At 39.0% G+C, this 27,334-nt stretch overlaps 1 protein-coding gene across 4 annotated transcripts in view; it reads left to right on the top strand.

Annotated features, from left to right (window-relative positions):
- The window catches only part of Htr4 (5-hydroxytryptamine receptor 4), a 188,913-nt gene that overhangs the window by 111,799 nt on the left and 49,780 nt on the right, over positions 1–27,334 (top strand). For all 4 annotated transcript variants that reach the window (XM_040741725.1, XM_040741726.1, XM_005074670.4 and 1 more), the window contains exons 5-6: positions 3,459–3,612; positions 11,814–12,382. In XM_040741725.1, coding sequence (XP_040597659.1) covers positions 3,459–3,612; positions 11,814–12,382 — 723 coding nt within the window. The remainder of the gene's footprint in view (positions 1–3,458; positions 3,613–11,813; positions 12,383–27,334) is intronic.

Below are 27,334 nucleotides of genomic sequence, written 5' to 3'. Positions count from 1 at the left end.
GCATGATAAAAGTCCCTTGGTAAGCAAAATCACTCCTGACTGAAAGCTACTGAGATTTTTTTGCATATATAAAGTTTGACTTCAAAGGAATACAAAAAATCTCTTCGGATGACCACAAGAAAACCATGTTGGAAAAACCTTTAAACATAAAAATGTTTAATTGGGCCAGAAGGGTAATACTAGAAGAAACAGAAGATCATTTTTAGAGAGAAATTTATTAGCTTCAGGATACTCTTAGTTTTATAACCCACTCTGGTAGAACTTACAGAATCCTAAGCTCCTGGTAAATTCAAGGCAACTCGAATAGATACCTTACTTTAGTGGGATTTAAACATTTTGAATTTCTGAGTTTCTTCATTTTCATTCTGTTGCTGTGATAAATACCATGACCAAAAGCAGCTGAAAGAGGAAACGGTTTATTTGATGTAAATATTCCAGGCCACAATCCTCTGAAAGAAGCAAAGATAGGAACTACAGGCAGGGACCTGGATGTAGGAACTAAAGCAGAAGTCACAAGAGAATCCTTCTTACTGGCCTGCACCTTTTGACTTGCTTGGTCTGCTTTCCTGTATTACCTAGGACCACCAGCCTAGAGGTGGTGCCAACCACCGTAGGTTAGGCCCCTCCCAAATCAAGCATCAATCCAAAAGTGTCCATAGACATGCCTACAGGCATCTAATGGAGGATTTTCTCAACTGAGATTCCTCTTCCCAGATGAACCTAGATTGTATTAAGTTGAGAAAAACTAACCAGGACATGAAGCATCCTTTGAGTTCTGAATATTTTTATTTTCCATTTATTTCTGAAGTGGGTATTTAAGGAGCTAAAAAGATCTCTTGGGAATTTTAGAGAGATATCAGAGTGAAATGATAGCCGTGGTAGTCCAACTAGCTTTTCAGTGGTCTAAGTTCAATGCCAACAACTCTTAACAATTATAGAGTGTTGGACAAGATTCTGATATGCATAACTCCCTTTTGCTAAAAACTCATGAAAGGCTGGAAAGATATCATAGTCAGTATAAGCACATACTGTGCAAACACAACTTAATCCTCAGAGTCCATATCAAAAGGCTGGGTGTAGTGGTACATGCTTGTAATCTCAGGATTAGGGAAGTAGATACAGGCAGACCTTTGGGGCTTTCTAGGCAGCCAGCTGAGAATACTTGGGGAGCTCCCTTTTCAAATATTTCAAAAAATATTTTATCATATGAAGAAAGATATTCAAAATATATAAGGTGGCTTTTTGAGGGTTCTACCAGAAAAACTCTTCACATTTTTTAATCAATGTTGTTAGTTTTAGTTAAGAATTTCATATTTCATAGCTTTTGTCCTGTGCTACCTTTTAAAAATTATATTATGCTTATTGTAGAACAGAAACAAAATTTAAGCCAAGTTTAACCTAGGCATGATCACACATTTTTATTGTGTCTATACTAACCCAGTACTTAGAATTTTTTTGCTTTTATTTTTTATTTTAGAAACAATCTTATTTTACATATCAGACTCCACATTCCCTCTCCCTCCCATCTCTCATGCCCCCCCCTCTCCCAACCCACCTCCCACCCACTCCTCAAGGATAGTGAGGTCTTCCACAGGGGATCATCAATGTCTGTCACATCATTTGGGGGAGGACCTAGGCCCTCTTTTGTGTATCTGGGTTGCAATAGTATCCCTTCACAGGTAATAGTCTCCCAAAGTTCATTTGTGCACTAGGGATAAACACTGACTCCACTGTTAGAGGTTCCATGGACTGCCTAGGCCTCCCAGCTGGCACCCACATTCAGAGGCCTTGGCTAGGTCCAATGCTGGTTCCCCAGGTTTACTATTGGGGTCCCTGTGCTCTCACTAGGTAAAGTCAACTGTTTCTGTGAGTTTCTCCAGCACAGTCTTGGCTCCTTTGCTCTCTCCTCCTCCCTTTCCACAACTAGATTCTGGGAGTGTGGCTCAGTGCTTAGCTGTGGGTGCCTGCTTGAAGGCTCTAGGATGGCAATTTACTAAACTAGTTTAAAATTAAACAAAATAGAATCATTTCCCCCTCTTTAGTATTGCTAATATTTTAAATAGAGAAGAAGATTTTACCACCTTTCTCAACAATCCAAGTCTATGCAAGAGCAAGTTTCCTAGGCTGTCTGTGCAGGGGACATCCCTGGATCCCACCCTAGCCCCCAAAGATGGAACTGTCCCCAAAACTATACTTCAGGTATCCACTTTACAGGACTGACTATATCTGCAGATTATATAAGGGTTTGGAAAACTGTGTGCAGGATCTGTAGCATCACCCTCAAAGTCACATTTTAAAGGGAATTTGATACTTCCATTTGTCTCTCTGTAGTGGCAATGAATACTAATCTAGAGCAATGGTAATCAAGGCACCGAACATTTGGACAGACTGGAATAATATGCAAGAGTGCAAGTCTGGGAGCTAGAGAAGAGGCTCTTTGTGAAAGTAGAAGAAATCTACTACCTTAGGTACAATATAAACACAAAAGAAAAGCTCAGACCCCATTTAATAAAGGGAGGGTGCTTTTAACAGGTAGGCAATAAGTAACAGTGAGATGTTTGTAACTTTATATTCCTAACTCTAGAGAGACAGTTAAATGATCACTGTCAGAAACAATGCATGTGAATTCTACATGTGATCCCTTGACCTGAGTCCATCACTGGGTCTCATGCTAACATAGGGAAACCCAGAAGTGCATGCACCTATAAAGGAGAAAGAAGGGGTGCTTACCTGAAAACAGCGGTAACTTACTGGTGAAAATGTAAACTCCAGATGGCTCCCCAGCGAGCTCTGATTCAGGAGACCCTGGGGACTTTCATTGTCTTCCTCAGCTAAGTCTGTTACAGGGGAAAGGAGGAGAAGGATAATCCTGGACAACAATTTAAAGAACATAGGGGTACAACATCTCAGTGAAGTCATCACGAGGAAGGGAACAAATCTAAGATAGACCAAATTATAGTCACAGAGGCTAAAGGAACCTGGGTACGGTGGCCTGGAGGGCTTGAGAACTTTTTCCATTCCCAGAAAGTGGAACTGTGTCTGAGGTAGAGCAGACCTTCATGTCTGTCAAGCTGATTAAGACTTTGGGAGCTGAAAGGCTATGTGGAGCCAACTCAAGGCAATGACTTTCAGATGCAATCTAAAACACGCATATTTATAAACAGATATATGTATATAAGCCACATGCTTGTATTTTATTATATAATTGCCTTTTCTCTTTCCTTTGTTCTCCCTCCTATTCCCTTCCCTTTCTTTCTCCTCCTCTACTACCTTCTCTTCCATGTATTCCTAATTTTTCTCTTCCCTTTCTTATTTTACTCTCTACCCCCTCCAATTATTCTTTTCTCGATGCTTCCCCTTCTTCCCATCCCTTTTTGTTCCTCCTCTTCCTCATCCATTATTTCCCCTCTCCCTCCCATTTCTCCTTTCCCATGGTCCACTCTTCACTATCTCTCCAGGTATTATGCCATCTGCTGCCAACCTTTGGTTTATAGAAGCAAGATGACCCCTGTACGCATCGCATTAATGTTGGGAGGCTGCTGGGCCCTTCCCATGTTTATATCTTTTCTCCCCATAATGCAAGGCTGGAACAACATCGGCATAATTGATGTGGTGAGTATCCACACAGAGGCCATGGGATTATCAGCCAGTTGACGTGGCTAGGCATTCTAGATAAACAAATGGGTTGCTATTTTAATAGATATTACAATAGTGGTCTGAGCCACGTTTCTAAATGTCTACTGTCAGTGTCTTACCTTGGCCAAATGTTAGTCAGGATCCTCTGAGATAATCTTTCCAACCAGACCTTGTGTTTTTAAAACTTTACTTATTTATTCTTCAAGAATTTCATACACGAGCAGAATTTATTTAGATCACACAAACTCCTAGGCATCAAAGTTTGGATTTCCATGTCTGTCTTTGTTTCTTTTCCTGTGTTAAGATAAAATACTTTAAAAAAAACTTAAAGTTCTTGTCATACAGGTCTTTCACTTGCTTGGTTAGAGTTACACCAAGATATAGTATTTGAGGCTATTGTAAAGGGGTTGATTTTCTGATTTCTTTCTCAGTCATTTTATCATTTGTATGTAGAAGAGTTACCGTTTTTTTCATAGTTAACCTTGTATCCAGCCACTTGCCTAAAGGTGTTTATCAGCTGTAGGAGTTCCCTGGTGGAGTTTTGGGGGTTGCTTATGTATACTATCATATTATCTGTGAATAAAATACCTCAAAAGAAGCAACTTAAGGGAGAAATGACTTATTTTAGCCCACAGTTTAACACACTATCATCCACCATGGCAGAGAAATCAAGGCAGTAGGAACTTGAAGCAGCAGCAAGTCCCATAATGTCAGAAAAGAACAACGAATACACACTACTTTTTAGTCCTCTTCTTTGGCTTCCACATTCCAGAATCCCTGCCTAGAGAATGGTCCTGCATACAACCAAGATGGGTCTTCCCACCTAAATTAATATATTCAAGATACCCTCTCCTAGATACAACCAGTGGCCCTCTTGCCTATGATCGTAGAATCTGCCAGTTTGACAACTAATTCTGACCAACACCATGTCCAACTTCGAGTTGTTCAATTTCAGCAATCTTGCTGATAGTTTGGTCTAACTGGAATCCCCTATCCTCAGTAAAGGATCAGGCACTTTATCCTTCATCTCCCCAGGTTATGCCTGATTGCCCTGGCTTGCCTTCAGCAAGACTTCTGCTAAGTTGATTGAGCTAGAATTCCACTTGTTCCTCCCATTTACTTTTCATAATTTTCTGTCCAATGATCCCCCTCAACCAACTCCTTGCTATAAAGCCCCACTTTTTCTTTGTTGTGTTTAGAGTTGAAGCTAATCTTCTTCTGCAAAATCACAGCAGTTTTTCTTGTTTATGAAAATATTGTAGAATAACAGCTGCCTTAGCAAGTGTTTCAAATAATTTTTTAGCATTACTGTATATTGAACAGGAAATAAGCATTTTACATGTAATCCCCAAAAATCCTTTTGGGAAAAGTATGATTATAAGTATAATTATGCCCATTTTAAGGAGAAGTGGGTTAAGCTGCGTCCCCCGTGCCATGTAATTTCCCTGTAGGAGAACAGGGATTCTCTATTTAACAATCAGTTCCTGGAACTTGAGGTCCTGAGAAGCCTTCATCCCGTTTCATGTTCAAGAGTCTATAGGTTTGTAGTGCCTGGGGAAAGACTTGCCAGGTGAATGGAGTCTGTCAGAGAAGGAAAAGAGTCCTGAGCCAGAAGTAAAAGAGCTAACTTGTGAATCCAGCTCTGTATTCAACTTCTTAAGGATTGCATTTAGTAGGCAATATGGTGCTGAGTGAAAATGGTGTCTAATAGAAATGTTAAGGGGACATATGCTACATATGCCATTGTCCAAACCCTGGGTATTGATTGTCCAGAGAAATAGAACTAATAGGATGTTTGTGTCCATATGTCTGTCTGTCATCATCTATCATCCATTCATCTATCTATCTATCTATCTATCTTCCTTCTTACCTATATTCTTAGACAAAGAAAAAGAGAAACAGAGACAGTTAAGTAGAAATATTAGAAATATTGTAACTGGTCCACACAGTTGTGGAAGTTGACAAGTCTCAGCAAACTAGAGACACAGGAAAGCCAATATTTAAGTTCAAGTCCAAAGATAGGAAAAACTGGTGACCCTTCATTAAGGCAATAATAGAGAAGTTCTCTTTCAATCAGCTTTCTTGTTCTGTTCAGGCCTTTAATACATTGGCTGAAGTACTAATTTGGAAGAGAAACTTTATTTACATAATCTGCAAGTTCAGAGCTTCATGTCAACCAAAAGTATTGTGATACCCAGAATAGAGCTTTACCAAGCATCTGAGTACCCCCCATGGCTTAAATTGGCACGTAATGTTAACCATCTCACTTCAAAATCATCTTTAAGAGTTCTACTCCAGTATGCAAAGAATTAAGATGATGATTAAAACTGATGGTCTGGATCCATTGCCAGGGCTCTGGAAGATGACACATAGTCACATAAATCCAGTCCTCTAGAAGTGGGGAAAGAAGAGACTGAGAATGGGCTCTGGCCCCAAAGGACCAGAAAAGAGGGAATTCCCCTTCTTTTCTACACATAAGTATTTCAACTGTCTCTTTGAATAGGAAACAACATTCAAACAACTCCATGGCTAGGACTTAAATTTCAGAACACGGAGTACTTGAGCTTCTGAAAATATACCAGAGGCAGGGAGGGACTCCATCCTGGGAGAATCTGTAGATAATTTCTTCAATCCCATACCTTTTCTTTCAGATTTTAGGTTTTGTCTTGTTGTTTGTGTTTTCATTTGAAGGGGAAATGAAATACCTGTTTTCAAAACACACTATTATTCAAATAACAGTAATAATAACCGCCACTATGTCTCAAGCCCCATGTTAATCACTATTCCAGTGAACCTCATTAAAAACATTCTTGGCTCAGTTGAAACTCAGAAGTTGGAGAGGTAGTCTTGGGCCCAATGATGTCCAACCTTGGAGATGCAAGCAGCAAGTTATACACTTAAAATTAGCAGATATCTAGAATCTGCTTATCTAGTCATCTATGTGATAATGACTATATGTTACTTCAGTTTGGAGCTGAAGAGATGGCTTGGCAGAAAGAATACATACAGCACCCACACCCCTCACAACTGCCTGTAGCTCCAGCTCCAGGGAATCCAACACCTCTGGCCTCCTTGGCAACCTTTTCACAAGTGCACACACCCACATGTGGGTGCATGCACCCGCCCACACACAATCTTCAAATATTAAATCTTTATAAGGTGGGTTGCTAGCAGATTGAAATTCTAAATAAGGAGTTAGAGTAGGCTCTATTGAGAAGGTGACATTTGAATGACGACTTTAAGGAGATGGGGGGACTATACTTGTAGGTACCTTGGAGACGCATACAGTGTGCATGAAAGAGCTGATACAGAGGTCCATATGCGAGATGTGCCTGACATAGGCTGTTACAAGTTACAAAGTTAATTTGGAGGTAAGAAAGTAGGAGAGGAGCTTAAAAATGATAAAATACAATAAATAGGAAGAAAATGCATTGTTCTGTGGGACATTTAAGGCATCAGATATAACTGTGAGTGATATGGATTATTGTAGAGTCTGAGTATATTAGTAGTATGATTTATAATGTTTTGAAAGAGTCCTCATTTTTTTCTGTTAAGGAAGTCTGATAAAGGAATACTATGGATAAGAGACAATGGTGTTGTAGTCTCAGTGGGAGCAATCGAGACTGTGATTCAGAATATAGGTGGATTTTTTTATATAAACAGGATCTTCTATAAGGTTAGAAGAGAAATATGAAAGGAAAACCTTAGCTACACACAATCAAGTTTTTGGTCAGCACATCTGGAATAAATGGAGTAAATGAATATTGGTTTCAGCTGGAAATTCCAGGTTCAAAATAGTGTAGGTAGGATAGGTTTTGTGGGTTAGAGAAAGCATAATGAAAGTGTTAAACACCTTTTAGACATTTTAGTGCAGCAATCAAGAAATCAGCTTAATATAAAATCATGATATTTATGGGAATTCTCTATCAGAAACAAACTATAAGGTAAGGCAGTCTCAGAGTTAGATGCTATTTAAACCCATACAAGTAGATGTAATCACTTGGGTGATGAAGATTTATAAGAGAAGATGTCTAAGAAGTGAAAAGCCAGTAACAGAGGTTTGGAGGCACAACTGTAAAGGAAGAAAAAGAAAAAAGTAAAATTCTAGGAAGCCAATTTAAAAACACATCATAAATGAGGATAGAGAATGCTGTTTCTGGGCATGATAACAACTGTCCTAACCATGACTGTAAGGACGAATAAAAAAACCCTATATTCAAAAAACAGTATCAGACATTATAGTTCATGCCTATAGTCATAGCACTTGAGAAACAGATGTAGGAGAATTTCTGGTCCAAGCCAACTTAAGCTACACAGGAAAAATCCCGTGCAAACCCATTCCAGACCAAATCCCAGCATGGAGTGGGAAACTGGGCACACAATCCCACCCCTAGACTTGGAGTGATTAGCCATTGTTAGGTGCTGGTAAAGGAAGGAGCAGACTCTCTTGGAGTGTAACTACTGGCAAGCTGACTATGCTCCATCGGAGGACCATACATCCAAGAATAGTTTAAGAAACACAAACTGGTCTCAAAGGCTTTTTTTTACATGGAAAGAGGAGTGAATAGAGTAGGGGGTAGATGTGGGAAGAGTATGTGGTGGTGAATTGATGAATGCCATCAAAATATGCTGCAAGTAACTAGAAACTCTCAATAACTGATAAAATGTAAAAGAAATCAATATTTTTAATGAAAGTTTTATGGAAAGATGTTTCACATATAGAAAATCTTCAGCAAATTTTTTATCCTAAATATTATTTAAAGAATAATATTTTAGTCATAGTCTCTAAAATTTAAAAAAATGTACCAGATAAAAGTATCTGGCAGCAGGAGAAATGCAGAAGACTCTGAGTGGTGAATAATTAGCAAAAAAAAAAAACAGAAGGAAAACAAAAATAACAGCAAAACCAAAAAGAATATTGACTACTGAGATACTACTATTAATGCCTTTTGTATTGTTTTTAGTATATATAGAACCAAAATGCATAAAAATCAGCATACCAGGAAGGAATGAGATGAGAAAAATGAAGATACAGTATTTAAGATCTTTATATTGTCAAAACAGTGGAAATTGAATTTCATAGATGGATGTAGGCTGGAGTCTTTATGAAAAAGATGAGACCACATAGGAAAAAGTAAATTGAGGGAAAGAGGCCAAAAACCCAAGGTAGTGTTTTGAATAAGAATGCTCCCCATAGGGTCATATATTTGAATGCTTAGTCACCAAGCAGTGACAACATTTGAAAGGATTAGAAGGATTGGAAGGTGTGTCCCTGTTGGAGGAGGTGTGTCCCTGGGGGTGGGCATTGAAGTTTCAAGAGCTTGTGCCAAGCCCAGCCTCTTCCTGCCTGTGAATCAGGGTGTGGGTCTCAACTACTTCTCCAGCATGATGCCTGTGTTGCCTACCACTGTACTCCCCACCATCATTATAATGGACTAAGACTCTAAAACTGGAAGCAAACCCCCAACCAAATGCTTTCTTTTTATAAGGGTTGCTGTGGTCATGGTGTGTCTTCACAGAAATAGAACAGTGACAAAGAGTCTTAAGATAGATAAAAACAGTAAAATCGTAGACTTAATCTCAATCAACCTCTGTGATTATGGTAAATGTCAAATGATTAAATTATGTGAAGAAAATTTGCTAAAATATAAATGCTACTCTATTGAATCTAGACAAAATGCAAATATATGCTGCTCAAAGAGAGGCCCATTTGCAGAATATAGTGAAAATGTTAAAAATTTATAAAATGAAAAAGGATGTACCTTGTGAATACTGAATTTTCAAAAAGCTTCTATAGCTTTACTATTACACATGATGAAGCAAATTTAACACAGTAGTATTACTTCAGACAAAGAACTTTTGTGCTGAAAAAATAAAATGTTAAAAAGGAAGATATGTTATAAAATTAGAAGACAAAATTAAATACGTATATAATAAAGTTGCATGTTTGCTCTTTACTCTGTGTGTGTGTGTGTGTAGTTTTCCACATCTATATCCATGTGTATGTTCATGTTGAATAATCTCCAAAAAAGGGAGATTGGGTTAAAGAGCTCCTTTCAGTCAAGGGTTAATTATTATTAGGAGAGGTTCAGAGTGAAGAGCTCTAAGGCAGCAGCTTCACAGTAAGGGAAAAGTTCTTCCATTCTTAAAAAGAACCTAGTGTATCCTATTATCAAGACATTACTGGAATATGATGCAATTAATGATTTCCTGCATTAATAAAAGGAGTGAACACACATGACCCTTTCATTACTATCAAAAAATAATTAGCACACTTTAATAGGCATTCATTATTTTTTAAATTCTCACCAATTTAAGACTAGAAGGGAGTTTCCTCAATTAGAGAACACTGACAAAAACTGGTAGTGAAGAATACCCATTGTGTCTTATCCTCTCCTTCTCTTTTTACCTTCCTCCCTCCCCTTCCTCTCCCTTCCTCTTCCTCCTCCTCTTCCTTCTCCTCCTCCTCTTCCTCTTGCTCCTCTTCTTCTAAAAAGAGGTTCTCTTGCTGTCCTGGAACTCCCTATATAGACTGTGCTGACCTCAAACTCACAGAGATTCGCTTGTCTCTGCCTCCTTAGAGTTGTTACTACCTTTTTAAACAGCAAAATAAAATGGCATCATAATTGAAAAAGATGAAATAAAACTCATTATTTGGAAATTATACAAGTATTCTTTGGGAAGTTAAAAATAATGTAGAGATAAAATAATAGCTAATTTATTAAAGTTGCTAGACATATTTCTAGTATTTAAAAAAATCCCTCACTGAGTTCACCACACAAACAACAAAATTTTTGGAAAAAAATTTATTACACTATCACAATCAATGGGAACAAAATGCAGCAGCTGGAGAGATTGCTCAGTGGTTAGGAGTACTTGTTGCTCTTGCAAAGAATCCAGGTTTGATTCCCTGCATCTACATGTTGGTTCATGGTTGCAGGGGTTCTGACACCCTCTTCTGACTACCTCAGGTGCCAAGCACACATGTTGTGCAAATACATACAAGCAGGCAAGACACAGATAAAATAAATCCAATGAAAAGGTTTAAATAAAATATAATAGTAATTCCAACAAGATATGATCATGATGTTTATACAGAGAGTTACATTACTTAAATAAACTTTAGAATGTATGTAAAGACAAAGAACTTTATTCACCAATTGGAGGACTTATGCAATGATGTCCATTCCCCTAATCTAATAAAAAACAAAAGACAAAAAACTGTGAAGAGGTTTATGGAAGTTAATGTTATTTGTAAATACTGTATGAAAATATTGAGATATAAAAATAGTCAAGGCAGTCTTAAGAGGCTCACAATTCCAATGATTTTCATTACTAGACAATCAAAATTCAATGAAATTAAAGATATTAAAATAGAATGGTATATAGATAGAAAAATCTTGAGAACAATATAGAAAATCCCAACACAGAGCCATGTGCATATAGTTATCTGATATAATCAAATTATGTTGCAATGTAACTAGAAAAGGGTTGAGCTTTCCATATATGCTGCTGGATCAACTGGCTATTCATAGAGTGAAAAATTAATCTTTCTCCTGCTCCAAGTACCTGTGCTACTTGTTTTGTCAACATAACAGAAACTAAACATACCTGGGAAGAGGAAATCACAATTGGGAAAAGGCAAGTCTGTGGGGGGTACTGCCTTAATACTAGATGGAGGAGGGACCTAATCACTGTGGAGAGTGCCACTCCTGGACTGGTGGTCCTGGTTTGTACAAATAAGCCAACCATGGGGAGCAAGCAAGTAAGCACACACCTCCGTGGCTTCTGCATCAGTTCCAGCTTCTAGGCTCCCACCTAGAGTTCCTGCCTTGACTTCCCTCAGGGAAAGAGTGTGATCTGGGAGTTTTAAGATGAAATAAACACTTTCCTCCCAAGTTGTCTTCGATCGTGGTGTTTTATTGCAGCAACAGAGATCATAATAACAAAACAACACCTTACGTTTGTAAAAAAATAAAATTTTAATGTTGAACCTTATTTTTTCTTTTCTCTTTCTTCCTTCTTTCACTCTTGCCTCATTCTTTATTTTTTTCCTCTTGTTCTTCTCTCTCCCCATTATTTCTTTTCATGTGTTTTTCCCACTTTGCTGTTTTTTTCCACTGTTTTCTCTTCATTCACCTTCCCACCCTCATTATCTCTCTCCTTACCTCTCTCAGATAGAGAAAAGGAAATTCAACCACAACTCTAACTCTACATGCTGTGTCTTCATGGTCAACAAGCCCTACGCCATCACCTGCTCCGTGGTGGCCTTCTACATCCCGTTTCTCCTCATGGTGCTGGCCTATTACCGTATCTACATCACTGCTAAGGAGCATGCCCAGCAGATACAGATGTTACAGCGGGCAGGAGCCACCCCTGAAAGCAGGCCCCAACCAGCCGACCAACACAGCACACATCGCATGCGGACAGAGACCAAGGCAGCCAAGACTTTATGTGTCATCATGGGCTGCTTCTGTTTCTGCTGGGCCCCCTTCTTTGTCACCAATGTCGTGGACCCTTTCATAGACTACACTGTTCCGGAGCAGGTGTGGACTGCTTTCCTCTGGCTTGGCTATATTAATTCAGGGTTGAACCCTTTTCTCTATGCCTTCTTGAATAAGTCTTTTAGACGTGCCTTCCTCATTATCCTCTGCTGTGATGATGAACGCTACAGAAGACCCTCTATTCTGGGCCAGACGGTCCCATGCTCAACCACGACCATTAATGGATCCACACACGTGCTAAGGTGAGTGCTGGGGGCAGTCAGTTTGGTTGCTTTGCATTGCTCGGAAGGGGTTGTTGATCCAGTTTTTTTTTTCTAGAGAGATATTAGTGAAAATGTGTACAGTGTTTTCAAAGAGTCAAGTCCATTCTGCCATTTAGCCATGGAATCTATCAGTGGGTGAAGACTCAGGCTCTGTAGGGAGATTCACTTGCATTCATATCCATAGTTATTTGACCTTGTGGAAATCACTAACATTTCTAGGCCTTAATTGCACTTTAAAAACTTGGTGTTATAACCACTGTGTCAACCCCAGGGTTTGGAGGAGCATCAAATGAGCTTAATGTGTGTGGCATTCAGTACAGAACATGAGTTCAGTTTTAGGTCCTTAAAGCAGGAAGGACATGATTTTAACTCCCCCAATGCCCTACCATCCATCTTTGTACTATTTTTTCCATTTACTTTCATCCACCATAAAAATGTCAATAATACTACTGCCATTCTAATAGAGTTTTACATATAGTATGCTCATAATGTTAGTAATTGTATTAATATTCCTTAAACTAGTAGTATTTGTATGTTGCCTGACAACCTAAATGAAATGATAAAGCTAAAATAAATTGAGTAATAAGTATACAATAGTAATGCATTGTAACACATTAGATAGCAGAGTATGGCGATCCACATTAGTGATATGGGTAGGAAGGACAGTGATTAGGAACTCAGGAAAGACTTCACAGAACAGCAATTTATAAAATGTTGAGAAAGGAAGAAAGACTAGAGAAGCAATGCTAGGCAGATGGAGCAGCATAGGAAAGAAAGTGGAAAATAGATACTTGCGAAAGTCACACAGGCTGGTGGAGGTAGGGGTGACACTAGAGTTTAGCATCATGACACATGGTTCCACACACAGAGATCTTTTGGGTGTGTGTAAGCTTGAATCATTCACCACTATGAGAAGTTACAGGTATACAGTCTTCACCTTGTGGCAAGGATTAATCAATGATACACAATTCTTTGCTCTGAGATACATCAGGGTTTTTTGAAGAATACTTCCTTCTTTGAGTGAAGCATTGTCTTTTCTGACAATGATATATGAAGATGTTGTAGCAGCTGAAACTTGTATGCTTAATGGATGAGGAGCGGACTTAAATTTCTGTGGAAAATAAACAATGGCTCTCAGAGGCTACCCAGGAACATGAGTTCAATCTACAGCCGCCAGTGTGGGCAGACTTACTATGGAAGCTAACACAGTATTGTAGTTGCATCTGGTAGAAGGGTCTGAAAGGACACTCAGACAGCCTGGCATTCTCTTCATTATTATGAAAAAAATTCTAACTACAGAACATGTGCAGAACTTGTGTGGGGGAGCTATGAGCTATATGCTCTATTTAAGCCAGCAGTTGCCTAAGTGCAGGCTGTTGACAACTTACAACAATGTGTGCTTTCAGTAACACCTTCGCTAAGTCGGTCATTTCTGAAGTTGCTGCCTTTCTAGCTCAGGTATTGTCATAGGAAGGACCTGGACACTTCTGGGCAGCTGAAAAAGGCCTGTTTTGCTGATGTAGTACTGTTTTGCCCTGATTCTTTGGTCACCTGTGTATGGTTGTTAAGCAAAGAGATTGGTTTATAGGGCTATGATGCATCCTCCGTACAGTCCTCCATACACTTCTGCGTGGAGTCAGGAGAAGCAGGAGGTTGATTAGAGTTGTGGGAAAGAGAATCCTATAAAAGTCAGAGTGGGTTGGGGGAGGGTGGCTCACGCCTTTAGTCCTAGCACTTGGGAGGCAGAGGTAAGCGGATCTCTATGAGTTCAAGGTTAGCCTGGTCTACAGATCAAGTTTCAGGGCAGCCAAGGGTACACAGCAAAACCCTGTCTTGAAAAAACCAAACAAACAAAAAAGTCAGTGGTTTATGCAGAGAAAACACATCTATTTCTAAACTGCATCTGCTGTAAGGAAAGTCTTGCAGGTGCAGGAATCTACATATTTGGTTCACTGCTCCATATCAAGGACCTAGTGTCTAAGGCACCTAGGAACTTAAGCTATTAATAACCACATAAACAAAATTAGTTCTTCAGATCAAGTGTTTTAACTTAAATATAATGTTTGAAAATCAGCATTGCCTTAAATATCTCACATGTAGCATGTCAGTGAATGGAGACAAATTCAACAAATATAAAACTAAACTAACAAAAAAGTCAGCTTTTATTGACCACACCATCTCCAGTTAACCTTCTTTCATTATCTTTACACATTCTTAAAACTATATAAAGTTAAAACTTTCTCCATCATTTAATATACATGCACTATTACATTGCACTTTTCTGTATTCTGGACCTTGTGTGTTATTTATTAACAATCACGCATTTGGACATAATTCCACTGGAAAATGTGTAGATAAAACTCATTAATATTTTTACTTATTTGTTGTCTACTTCTAGACATATCGGTGCTTCTAGGATTTCAGTGAACTACACTATACTAATGCTCCTGAACACATTCCCTTATGCTCGTATGCTGGCATTTCAGATAGCCTCAAAGCTGAAATGTTTTATTAATATATATGCTAATAGCATGATTGCCACAGAATGGACCTCCTACAACACTGTTTTATTAATCCCCATTCTCACCTATGGATGTGAAAAGAGTATTTATCTTACCAATACCAAACATCATCATTTTGTTAATTAAAAACACCCATTTAATTTGCATTTCCCAGTTAACTTACCATGTTGAACTTTTTTAAAAAATTAGTACTTTTAAAAAATGTACCACTCATTTTGAAAAGTAGTTAATCTTCCTTTTAAGTGTACACATAGACACACAGAACTACCACTGAACACTAACAGACAGCATTGCTTTAGGAATCACAAGGTCTGAATTTTAGTCTTGATTTTTCCCTCTTAGAGACTGTATGGATAACTTTTCTGAGTTTCTCCTTACTCTTGCAAAATATGAGCAATAAATGCAGTTCTCACTGAATGGTGTGGTATCCAATAGCTGCATATGATTAAGTAAAGTTTAAATTAAATATATTTTAAAATAAAGAAGGGTGCTATATAATATTCTTATTAATTCTTTATCATCTCACACGTGCAAGTCATGTATTTTGTCTTGTTCAGCCCCCATTTCTTCTTACACCTCCTTCGAGAACCCTCTGTTAGTCCTCATACCCTTCCAATTTTGTGTCCTCTTTTTCTTTCCCTTAACAATTCACTGATGCAATTTGTGCTGCTCATATACTAATTCATGCAGGGCCATCTACTGGAGTGTGTGTGTCATCTACCAGGTACCACACCCTTAAAGAAAACTGATGCCCCCTCCCCCAAGAACCCATCAATTATTGATGGCTTCTCAGCAAGAGGTAGATTCTAGTGAACCCTTCCCACCTCCTACCTAAACACTGACTGTTGATCTTGTGCAAGCAGCCACAATCATGTGGGTTCATGCGAGCAGCAATCTTATTGTGTCCAAAGGATGCTGTTACACTCTGATCCTCTGGCTCATACAACTTTTCTGTCACCTCTCCACAATGGCCCCTGAACCGCTGGGAGGAGGTATCATATAGATGTTCTATTTGCAGCTGATCACGGAGCAAACACTCTTAAGGAAAACCCTAACCCAGAAATTAAGGGTTAACTACTGTTAGCAGGACACAGCCATACTTTACCACTTGAAGTACTCAGAAGGGCTTGGATTTTCATGATGGATCATCACATAGTTATTGTTTGAAATAATCTAATCACGTATCTGTTAATAAAAGGGAAATAGAAACTTCTGATGTTCACAAACAGCAACCATGTTAAAACAGAATGTATTTGAATGTAGGAACAGTCAGGTCACCCTTATCCAGGAAAAACTGACCATGATCTGACTGAGTTTGGCTAAGGATGTTTTCCTAAGGAAGCATTTCAGAAGACAGTAACAGTCCAGCTGCCACTATGGGAGGGCTGCTGTTTGGTAAACTGAATGCTGCCTTCAGGGCTGCTTCTCCTATGATGACTTCATTTAACACTACTTTTCCCTGTGGTAAAACTGAAAAGAGGTTGCTTTTTGTACACTATATTCTGACTAAGGATTCCCCTCCCCCAACTCCTCCCAGATTATCCCCTACTCTCACCCACTCAAATCTACTATCTCTCTCTCATTCAAGAATACAAGCAGACATCTTAAAATATTAATAATAAATAAGATAAAATAAAACAAACAAACTGGAACAGAGTGAATCAAACAACTGTGAGGAAAAGATCCAAAGAAGAAGCACAAGAAACACATATAGACTCAGAGATACACATTTCCACACATAGAACTCCCATAGAAATACAACATGGAAGTCAGGAAGAAGGAAGAAGTTTCTCTGATGATGTTGAGCAAGACCCTGATAGCAGAATGCTGAGTTATCTTACTGCTATATTACTTCAGCAGAACAGTAGTATCTGTTTTTCCCCAGATCCCTGGCCTGTCTGGTCTCAGGTTCTTGACCATCTGAGCAGTGTCAGGTATGAGTTCCATCTCACGGAGTGGGCCTTAAATCCAATCAAATATTGCGTGGTTAGTTCCACAAGTTTGTGCCATTATTACACTATCATATTTTTCCAGGCAAGTCACCATTGTAGATGGAAGGATTTGTAGCTGTGTTGTTTTACCTTTCTCCTGTGGTAAAGTGCAAAGTCCCTTCTAGTACCATGAACTCTATTCAGTAGGGGTAAAGCCTCTAAGCAGGCATCAGCCTGACTTCTCCATGCTCAATGAGCTACGTACATAGGTGTTTTCTTCATCAATAGGGCCTTACCATCAGTTTGTGGAAAGCAACCAATAGCCTTGGCAATAGCCTAGGATTTTGGACTGTCCTGCCATTAAAGTTCATTTGGTTTTCTTATTGATTTCTGGGCATTAGTCATATTTTAGATGCTCATCATTCATTGCATAATTTTTAAAGACAATTCCCATCTCCTATTTGGTTTCGGACGTTAGCCAACAAAATAACAGAGATCTCAAGTTTTAAAACATTATTACCTGACCTCTTACAGTCATTTCCACTTCTTTCTTCAAATACTTCCCACATCCATTTTCCTAAATATTATAATTTTCAGATTTACTTCCCAATTCACAGTGTGCCATTAATTTTCTCGCATACTCATTCTTTCTCTGTGGCACCACCAATGCTCAGGAAGTGACTCTTAATACTTGCGATTGCCCCATCCATGGCTTTCACTGCCATCTTCATGCCACCTCCTTTCTTCCTTTATCTTGAGCTCTAGACCAGAAGATAACATTTGGTTGCTGAACAACCTCATATAGACGCTTCTTAAAAATATTAAGTCTAAGGGAATCAAATAGAATTCTTAGTTGTATGTTCCCCTGTTCCCAGACACATTCTTTGCTTTCTGTGGCCTCCTGTATTGGAGGTCAGACTTACATATTTTAAAAATAAAAACCAATTAAAGTATGTTTATCAGGTTACTTGCATTAGAGTCATCTAATAACTTAATAAAACTGATTCCTGGGCCCTACTCAGCAAATCAGGGCCAGACCAATAAAATAATATTTCTGCCAACACAAATTTTCTGCATCATAAACTGTAAGATCCTCCAGCTTATAATTAATTTACAATGATTAGTATGCTCAGTCCTTGATGGCATTGCTTGTATTTCAGGGCTTATGTTTAATGACATGTATTTTAGTTCTTGGTTACAATAAAGTCTCTATAAGGGTAAATATTAATTGTACTTTAACTAAAAAGGATATACTAGAAAACTATTTTTGAAAATTTGCCTTGGTATATTCCTGCTTCAAGCCAGACATCTCTGCACTTGAGAGGCATGATATAACCACATACCTTTTCCTTGTGACTACAATAACGAGATGACAGGTGGTAGATTGTATCTGAGGTTCCTTGGAAATTATATTTTGTTAATATAATTCATGTCTGCATGAGACAGGCATCTCTAGAAGAAAGCAGAGTTAGGCAACACAAACAGAATTTTCTACAATTTAGATTTAGAGATAAGCCTCCTGACCCATCAAGCTTAGATATCTTTTTTGGATTCCCAACCTCAGGTACTCAAACCTAGGATACTCAGCCAGTTTTCAGTTCCTAGAAAAGTGAGGAAACTTCCTTAGAACTGCTACCTAGCATGAGTCTTTGCTTTTATCCTTCATAATCTGGCCCCAACATTCCTGGTAGACAGGTTTCCATTGTCTGTTTACCTCTACAAATATATTGCACAATGCTGTAAATATGAACCACATATGACTATTAACATTTGTTGCACATAAAATGAAAGAAAACAAAAAATTATCTTGCTGGTGGCAGTGGCTCCAGTTTACCCACATTTGTGGCTTCTGCACTGAACAGTGCAATTGTAGAATGTTTCTAAGAGTAGAAAAATCTGCTAGATAACACAATTTTAGACAGGCAAGGGTTTTCTCTTGAAGAAGATGTATTATACCTTTATCTCAGCCTTAACAACTCAGGATACCAGTCATAGCTCAATCTTAAATAAATATATAATGTGTATCAATCCTTATGTTTCTACCTATGGGGTTAGTATACTCAAGTTTGTAGGAAATCAGAAGAGGAAAACATGAGGCCAGAAAGAAAGTAAAATTGGAGGATTGAAGAGAATTAGGACCCTGCCTTTCCCCCACACGAAACAGAAGAAACTGAAATTCCTTGGAGTTTTTGCCCCTTTTTGTTTCCCTTGTAAACAATTATCAAAATGTACGTTGTGTTTTCTGCTAGTTTGTTGTCCTTCCCTCCACTGGACTGTCAATACAAGAGGACAGGTAAGTGTCTCTTTAACTTCCTAAGGTTTCCCCAGGATGTGGACATTTATCAATGTGTTTGCTGGATAAATGAATATTCTATGGTGTAGATCGATTGCATGCTAGAAAATATTTTTCACACACCACACACACACACACACACACACATACACACACACACATGATGACTAAAATCATTATTTTTTTTTACCACAAATCTACTTAGCAACATTTGACTTCAACTGAAACAGACTTTCTTGCATTCCTCTTTTAAAGTAAAGCTTTTCACACTTTGAGTTGGAAGATTTTAACCCCCAAGATAAACAAATAATTTAGATTTGCTTTCTTTGGGATCCTGGAAGATTTTTATTAGTGTTTGAAGGTTGTTTGACATTTAAATGACATTTTTATGGCCTTACCTTGAACACTGGGATTACAGTTGAAGTCAACATTTACTCATTGAATTGAGTCAAAGCAAATTTAATCTGTTAGATTGAGGATGGATGTGGATGCCCTTGCGCTTACCTCCCTGAATCTCCTTCAACGTCAGTGTAATTTATAACTCAATAGTTGTTCAGAGGGCAGGAAAAATGGCATTACAGGTACTAAAATATAGTCTCTTCCTTTCATCTAACTCTGTTATCTGGCAGTTTATTGTCACTGCTCATTGTGTACCTTTATGTAGAAGAAACTTTAATTATTACCATAAAATTTATATTTTTGAGAATTTCATGTATAACTACTATATTTACATCATTTCCATTCTTTCCTTCTCCCTCTCAAACTCTTCATCACTACCTCACAACTCCCTCTCCAATGTATGACCTCTTTTAAATCATTATTGTTACATCACACACACGTGCACGCACGAACACACACACACACACACACACACACGAGTGCACGTGCATAAATACTGCCTGTTGTGTATATTTAGTACTGCTCATATGTAGTCTAGGTTTGACCACTTGAGGTTGGCTAACTTGTCAGGGGGTTTGTCCCTGGAGAATAATGATTTTCCCTTACTTAACAGCCACAAATTACCTATAGTTCTTTATTGAAGGGTGAGGTTTTGTGAAATTTCTATCACCTATATTTTGAAGCATGAACTAGTGTTGTCATTATGCAGGTCGTGTTTAGGCAACCATGTTGTTCAGATTTCATTGGTACAACTTCCCTGTCCTATATAGAAGACATGATGTCATAGCAGATGTCCTGATCCTCTCTGGCTCTTACAATCTTTCTGTCCCCACTTCTGTGACATTTTCTGAGTCTTAGGTAGGAATTGTGTGATCTGTGTATCAATTCGAGTTGGACATCCCATTGTTACTTAATTTCTTCATTTTGACCAGTTATGGCTTCCTGTGTTAGTCTCCAGCTGCTGCAAAATGTAGCTTATTTGATGAGAGATGGGAGCTATATTTACCTGTGGATATAAAGATGGGTATTTAGAATGCAGTTGGGGATTTTACTGGTTTGGGGAAGTGGCAGCAAATCTCCTCTAGAGTATATGACCACCCAGCCATGGGTGTTGGCTAGGTTTACAGTACTAAGCATCAATTACTTCCTATAGAACAGACCACAAGTCCGACTAGATGACTGTTATTTAACTTGAAGATGCTAAGTGTCTCGATTCACCCTTGAGAATGTCTTACCATGCTGAATGTTGTGATACATAGGCTTACACCTTGGTGAGACAGTCATTCCTTTTCTCTCATGGCAGCTTCCATATCACCTCAGATACTGTAAGAGTTAGTCCTCAGGGAGGAGGCTTTCAGGTCAGTTCCAGCTCTATTCCTCCACACCCTCTGTCTGAAGTGTGTGGTGTCCTCATCTGTAAGATCTTACCCTCAAATTCTATAGGGCAACCAAGGGCAAGGGTAATAGACTAGATTTGCAAGTCTATTGGACTCTCCTGATCAATGACTTGAAGGAAATTTTTATATATGATGCTGAGGTATTTTGTTAGCTAGTCTATGACTCTCAGGGGTAGCATTATCACCCCAAGTGACCTAAAACAAGTGTGTGTGTGTGTGTGTATGTGTGTGTGTGTAAACTGTATATGTTTGGTTGATGAATTAATTATTTTTCTATTGTTATAATAAAGTACCATGACCAAGGCTACTTATAAAAGAAAGCAATGAATTCAGCTTATGATTTCAGGGGGTTAGCGTCTTGATAGCATAGTGAAGGCATGGCAATGGGAACAGCTGAGAGCTCACATCTCAAAACTACAGGCAGAGGGCACTCTGGGAATGGAAGAGTCTTCGAAACCTCAAAATCTGCTATATCCCATCAGGCTTAGATCTCTTGAATCCCCAAGTTCAGGTACTCAAACCTGGAATACTTACCCAGTTCTCAATCCCTGAGAAGTTGGAGAAACTGTAAGTAATTTTCAAAGTCTATTCCAGGGATAAACCTCCCCCAACAAGATCACACCTCCTAATTCTTCCCAAACAATTCCAGAAACTGAGGCCTGGAGTATTCAGACACGGAGCCTTTGGGGGCCGTTCTCATTCAAACCACCATAATAAATTGTTTCCCTGTGGCTTTTTCAGCCATCTCTGGGGTTGTTTATTCCTCCTCCCTCCTGCTTCCTTTGTATTACTCTTCCTCTTTCCTTCCCTTTAGAGTCTGTCCTGAATTTTCTCATTTCCCCATTTATAGCAAGATGCTAGTCTGACTGACCTGCGGGGGCCAAAAAAGCCAAAGTTTTTAAGAGTTCTAACAGACAGTAGGGTGAAAAACCATTTGTGAACTAGAGAAATCAGGAGGCCTTTTTATCCTTTATTGATGACCAATCAGCCATTATCCTCCCTTCACAACTGTAAAATGAGGAGGTAGAATAGATAATACCCTAAGATCCGGCCTAGATCCATTTCTTAGGTATTGAGATAATACACATTGAAGCCATCAGGTCTCAGTGGTGTAATTCTAATTGCCAGGGGATTGGCAATATGTATGTTGTTACAGTTGAAGTTGCCATTGACAGCTTGTGTACAGAGGCTAGTGATGACATTAAACTTCTCACAATATGCATGGAAGCCCACCCCCAGAAAGAACTCTGGCTCTAAAGTGCTAGATTGTCCTGAAATGGAAAGTTCTTTAAACTACTCATCCAGGATTAACAACAGAAAAACTTCTTGTCCTTGCCAGAAGACAGCTGGAGATCTCTTGAATAACACTCGAGGTACAGCACCCGTTCTGCTGACATTTCTCAATCCATGCAGTCTCAAGACAAAGAAAAAGAAGCCCTATGGAAGGTGGCTGATATTTGTGCTGGGAAGAATCCTGAATTTCCATGGTTAGGTGTTGGCAGCCACCTTGCAGATAAGCTTTCTACAAGGCGGGCTCAATGCACTTGTTCCCTTACAGCATGTACTTGGCAAGGACACAGCCCTCTCAATTTAGTCAGAGCAGCTGTTCAGGAAGGAATTGCCTCCAAAGCACACTATGAAACCCACTGAAAAACTATATTCTTCTGTAAATGTGTGTTTAGCCCACAGTAGAATGGTGTAGGTCTCTGGTCCATCGAACCTATAGAAGCTGCATCTTGTGCAGGGAATTGACAAACTAGAGTGTGTTCCATGATTTTTCCCTATAGAAGAATTCATTGTGTGTGGAGAACATTGGAAGGAACAGGATTCTGTGCATAGAGCAAAACTGTCAGATCACAAGCTTTTAAAAATAATTCAAGGGACTGCTATGGGGAAAGGAAGCATCTAGCTTGTTCTTCGTGGACTGGGGTTCATGAATATGTGTTTCAGACAGAGTGGGATGGATGGCCTTGCATAGGAAGAGTCAATTGAATGACCACTTAGCAGTGTTAGTTGAGGGTTAAGTCACCGGAACCATCACTTGGTCATTTGTCGGAGTTTCTGAGGAAGTAGCGGAGACTGAGTGAGATAATCTTAGACCCCACTTTCTTCCTACGATACAGTGAATTGCAGGAAAAAGTTCAGTTCACTTCAGCTGTTGTGCTTGGCTAAGGCTGAACAAGAGCAGGACACGTTTTCAGTACGTAGAGATGTACTGCAGATGATACTGTCAGTCTCAGGAGCAGTTCTGCTTTTCCTTAGCGACCATTCTTGTAGTATGAAGGGAGATGCATTCCTGAGCTCAATAGCATGCAACTATCAGATGCCTGACATTTCCTTTGAGGAAAACCTTGGTCAAATCCACAGATCTGGAGACATTTCTTCACCATCTTCATCTTCATGGCCACCATCATCTGGTTACCAGATAATATCTAATGGTTTATATGCAAAGCATTGAGCTAACTGCATTGTATGTGTTGTCACGTTGAATTCGTAATCATGGCTGAGCATCCATTACTATTCTCAATTTACTGAGAGATAAATAGACCCAAAGAGATTAACTGATGTCATTTTTGGAACTCAGCCATTGGGGGACATTCAGCATCCAAGCTATGACACTAAACGGAGCAGAATGTCTTTAACAGTGCTCTGAGGTGGCTGTCTAGCTCTACTTCAAATAAGGAGCATCTCTGTATTATTGAAGGTCAGGAATCCTACATTTTGATCAGTCCTCATTGCAAATTTGGTTGAATTTTACTTGCCTGTATCTTAGCATAATATAAGATGTGAATCTTATAGGTGGAACTGGTACTAGAACTCATATGTAGTGCATTTCAAACTTATTTTTCAGTTCTAGAAACTGTTTTGTTCAAATTGAATCTTATTCAGAAGTTTGACAACGCAAAACAAAACTGTGCTGATTAAAACATGTATATATATATATATATACACATAACCATGACCGTTGCTCCATTGCACCAATGTCTACAATGGCTATCTCAAATGGGAGTTTGATAAAGTCCTATAAAATTACCTGAGATATACTTCTGAACCAAATATGTTGTAGACAAGAAAATAGGAGGCTCAGAGAACATTGGGAATCAATAGAGGACTAAAATCAGAACTCAGATTTCTGTTTCTTTTTTTTTCTTTTGGACCAGTGTATAATATAGCCTGAAAAGAGACTCTGTTTCACATATTATCATCAAGAAAGATGAAAAGGTCACTCTGACATGTGGGATTTAAACTGCAAACACCATCTGGATTGGGTAGTGATAGAATAAGCATAAGCTGTATAATGTGGCTTGCAGTGAGCTATGTGAAGATCAGCACTGGGCACTGGCCAATCTTGTTTTCTTGCTTATTTCTCCCTCTGAAGTCATGTTCCTCTTCATGTGGTAAGTGTGCAATACTGATAGGCTTTCTCTAGATAAGCAGTGAATTTTCCTGCCACTGAACCACTCGGGCTACCTTGAGTGTTGTCTCAATTTCCTTCCTAGCACAGCATTCATCTTTCCTCCAGGCACAGTTCCAGTATGAGTTCTCTACACTTGCCTGCACCCAGCCCCTGATCTCTGAGCAGTACTAATTACTTGTTCCTATTGTCTCTCTTCCCTTTGCTTCTCTTTTCTAATGGAAACTCAGCCTCTTGAACTGGACCTCCACAGTCCATATAGCTCTTAGGTCATCTTCCAGGTTCCTAATTAGATGACCCATTGAACCTTGCTTATGGCATTACCACTTTTCCAGTCCAAAGTTCCAAAGGATTCCATAATCCTCCAAAATCCTCATAGTCAGATCTGTCACAGCAATAACCCACTGCCTTGATCCAATTCCTGTAGTAGCTTCTTTTCTATTGCTGTGGTAAAACACCACGACCAAGGTAGCTTATACAAGGAAAGGGTTTTTTGCGGCGGTGGGGGGGAGGATTTGTCCTTTAGTAGAATAATGCTCCCTCACCATCATGGAAGGAAACATCATAACAGACAGGCAGGCATGGCACTGGAGCAGCAGCCAAGAGCTCACTTCCTGGTGCACAAAAAGGAAGTATAGAGAGGTGACTTGAAATGGCATGAAATGTCAAAGCATGTACCCAGTGACATACACCTCCTAATCTTCCACAAAGTCACCAACTGCAGATCAAGTATTCAAACTCATGAGCCTACAGGGAATGTCTCATTCAAACCACCACACCATCAGTCAATCAGTCAGTCGGTCAGTCAGTCAGTCAGTCAGTCAGTCAGTCAATCAATAAACCAATCCATATCTAGTGTATTTCCTTCTTCCTATTAAATGAAAATAGTATTCTCTACATTCCTTCATTGTACTGAAGATTAAATGTGGAGATATGGCCGGGCATTGGTGGTGCATGCCTTTAATCCTAGCACTAAGGAGGCAGAGTCAGGCGAATCTCTGTGAGTTTGAGGCCAGTCTGGTCTACAGAGCGAGTTCCAGGACAGGCTCCAAGCCTGTCCAAACACCTCCCAAAAATGTGGAGATATGCGCCATCAATTTAAAAGTATTTCACAAGATTTATAAAGCAAAAATGTACATTTTCAGACTTACCTGTTAGATTATTGAAGAAAAAGCATTTTAAAAAATGATATTTTGTGTCAGTGATTTTGCATACGCCTGGCAGTGTTTTTGTTTGTTTGTTTGTTTTGGTTTTTTGTTTGCTTGTTTGGTTGATTGGTTGTTGTTTTTTATCAAATCTGAGTTTGAAGAGAGTTACAGTCCCACTGCATTTTGGACCCTACCCCATGCTGTTCTACTAAGATACAATTAACAGCATCGGAGTGTGATTTCACAACTCAGAAACTGAGGACTTTTCCATTCTTTGACACAAATGCAAAAATCACCCTCACTGTGTTTCCAGCAAAACCTCTTCCCTCAACGTGGAATATAAAGTATCAGATACTAACAATAGGATATTAAAAGCCAAATTTGAAGCAATTACCCACAGCTTTGCAGAACAGTCCCACACACAACTGCCACCCAATCAAAAGGCCTGTGTCTGTCACCCACCATCCCTGCTACTCACGGAATCAGAATGTCAGAACAACAAAGGATCTTATGGATTATTCTCCTCCCACTCGCTTAACAAATGGGGGGGAATGAGGCACAGGAATAGGACTGTGTAGTTGGGTACATACTCCCGCAGACTAACACCATGTTAGAACTCCCTGTCTTCTGCTTATTGTTCTTGCTACTGCTCTTGGATGCTGCTCCTGCTGGGGTAGAACAGTGACCTGCAGCTGGAAGCAAAGGGGTTCCTGGGATGGTAAAGCCATGCACATGCAGCGTTGTCTTTTGCACCTAAGACCAACCTCTTTAGCATAGTATAATCTTTTATAAATGTTCAGTTTGAATCAAAACCTTCAGAAAAATCACATTAAAGTGTTAACAGTTGTTTGTTCTGGTATAATAACATAAGCTGACACTATTCCAGGACAATGACATCATCATATCACTCTGTTATTATTCTAAACTCCCCTACTGCCTTTGCATCTTCCATGTGGTTAGAGGTTCAGCCATTATGAAGGCTTAGGCAATCACAAGTAGTCCTTCCTTCTTCCTCCTCTCCCTTCTATTCCAACCTTTTAAAAAAATCTTCATAGATACATTAGCACATGAGGTAAGTGAATCTATAGGGTAATGTGTAATTATGTGAGGGCACATGCTGAGTTATTTAAAGAGTTAATGACATCTGAAAGTTATAGAAGAAAGAACCTATAACGAGGAATGAATATTAATCCAAAGCATGTTCAGAGTGGAAATCCCAGAAATACTTTCATCTGACTATTTAGGGAAGAAATATTGCATGTTTTGCTACAATAAGAATGGACTCTAACAGACAAAAAGAGAAAGTTATGGGGCAAGTTGCTTTCTACATTTACTGAAAAGCCTTAAGTCTCAGAGAAAAGTATACAAGGTCTCATGGGCCTGAAGGTTGGCTCCAAATGGCTTTTTGGCAGCACTGGTGAGGTATGGAAGCTTAGACGTCAGTAAGCAGCACCCCAATTCTTCAAGAAAACCTAAAGCCAGACCCTAGAAATGGCAAACTTGTGGCTTAAAATAGGCTTTACTAGAATTCTATGACATTCATTATACAAGTGAATAAAAGAAACTCATGTAAGATGAGATCATCATCTAATAGGATAGAATGATTGGTTGGTGAGACATTTAACAGACCATAAGATGAAGTCTAATAGGATGAGCCCATGCTTAAGCATGTTAAGGCTTATGTGTTTATAGCATGGTCTACTGTTACACTTTGTTCTGCCCTGCTGAAAACAAAAAAGGCAGATAACATGAAACTGAAATATCTAGGTAGTGACCACTACAGGTTAGGTTATCTATGCTCTTAGAAAACATTTGAAACATGACTT

The sequence above is a fragment of the Mesocricetus auratus genome, unplaced genomic scaffold (genome assembly GCF_017639785.1).
Source record: "Mesocricetus auratus isolate SY011 unplaced genomic scaffold, BCM_Maur_2.0 Super-Scaffold_6730, whole genome shotgun sequence".
Taxonomy (NCBI): Eukaryota; Metazoa; Chordata; class Mammalia; order Rodentia; family Cricetidae; genus Mesocricetus; species Mesocricetus auratus.
The sequence above is the reverse complement of the archived record's forward strand: the minus strand, read 5'-3'. Positions and strand labels throughout refer to the sequence as shown.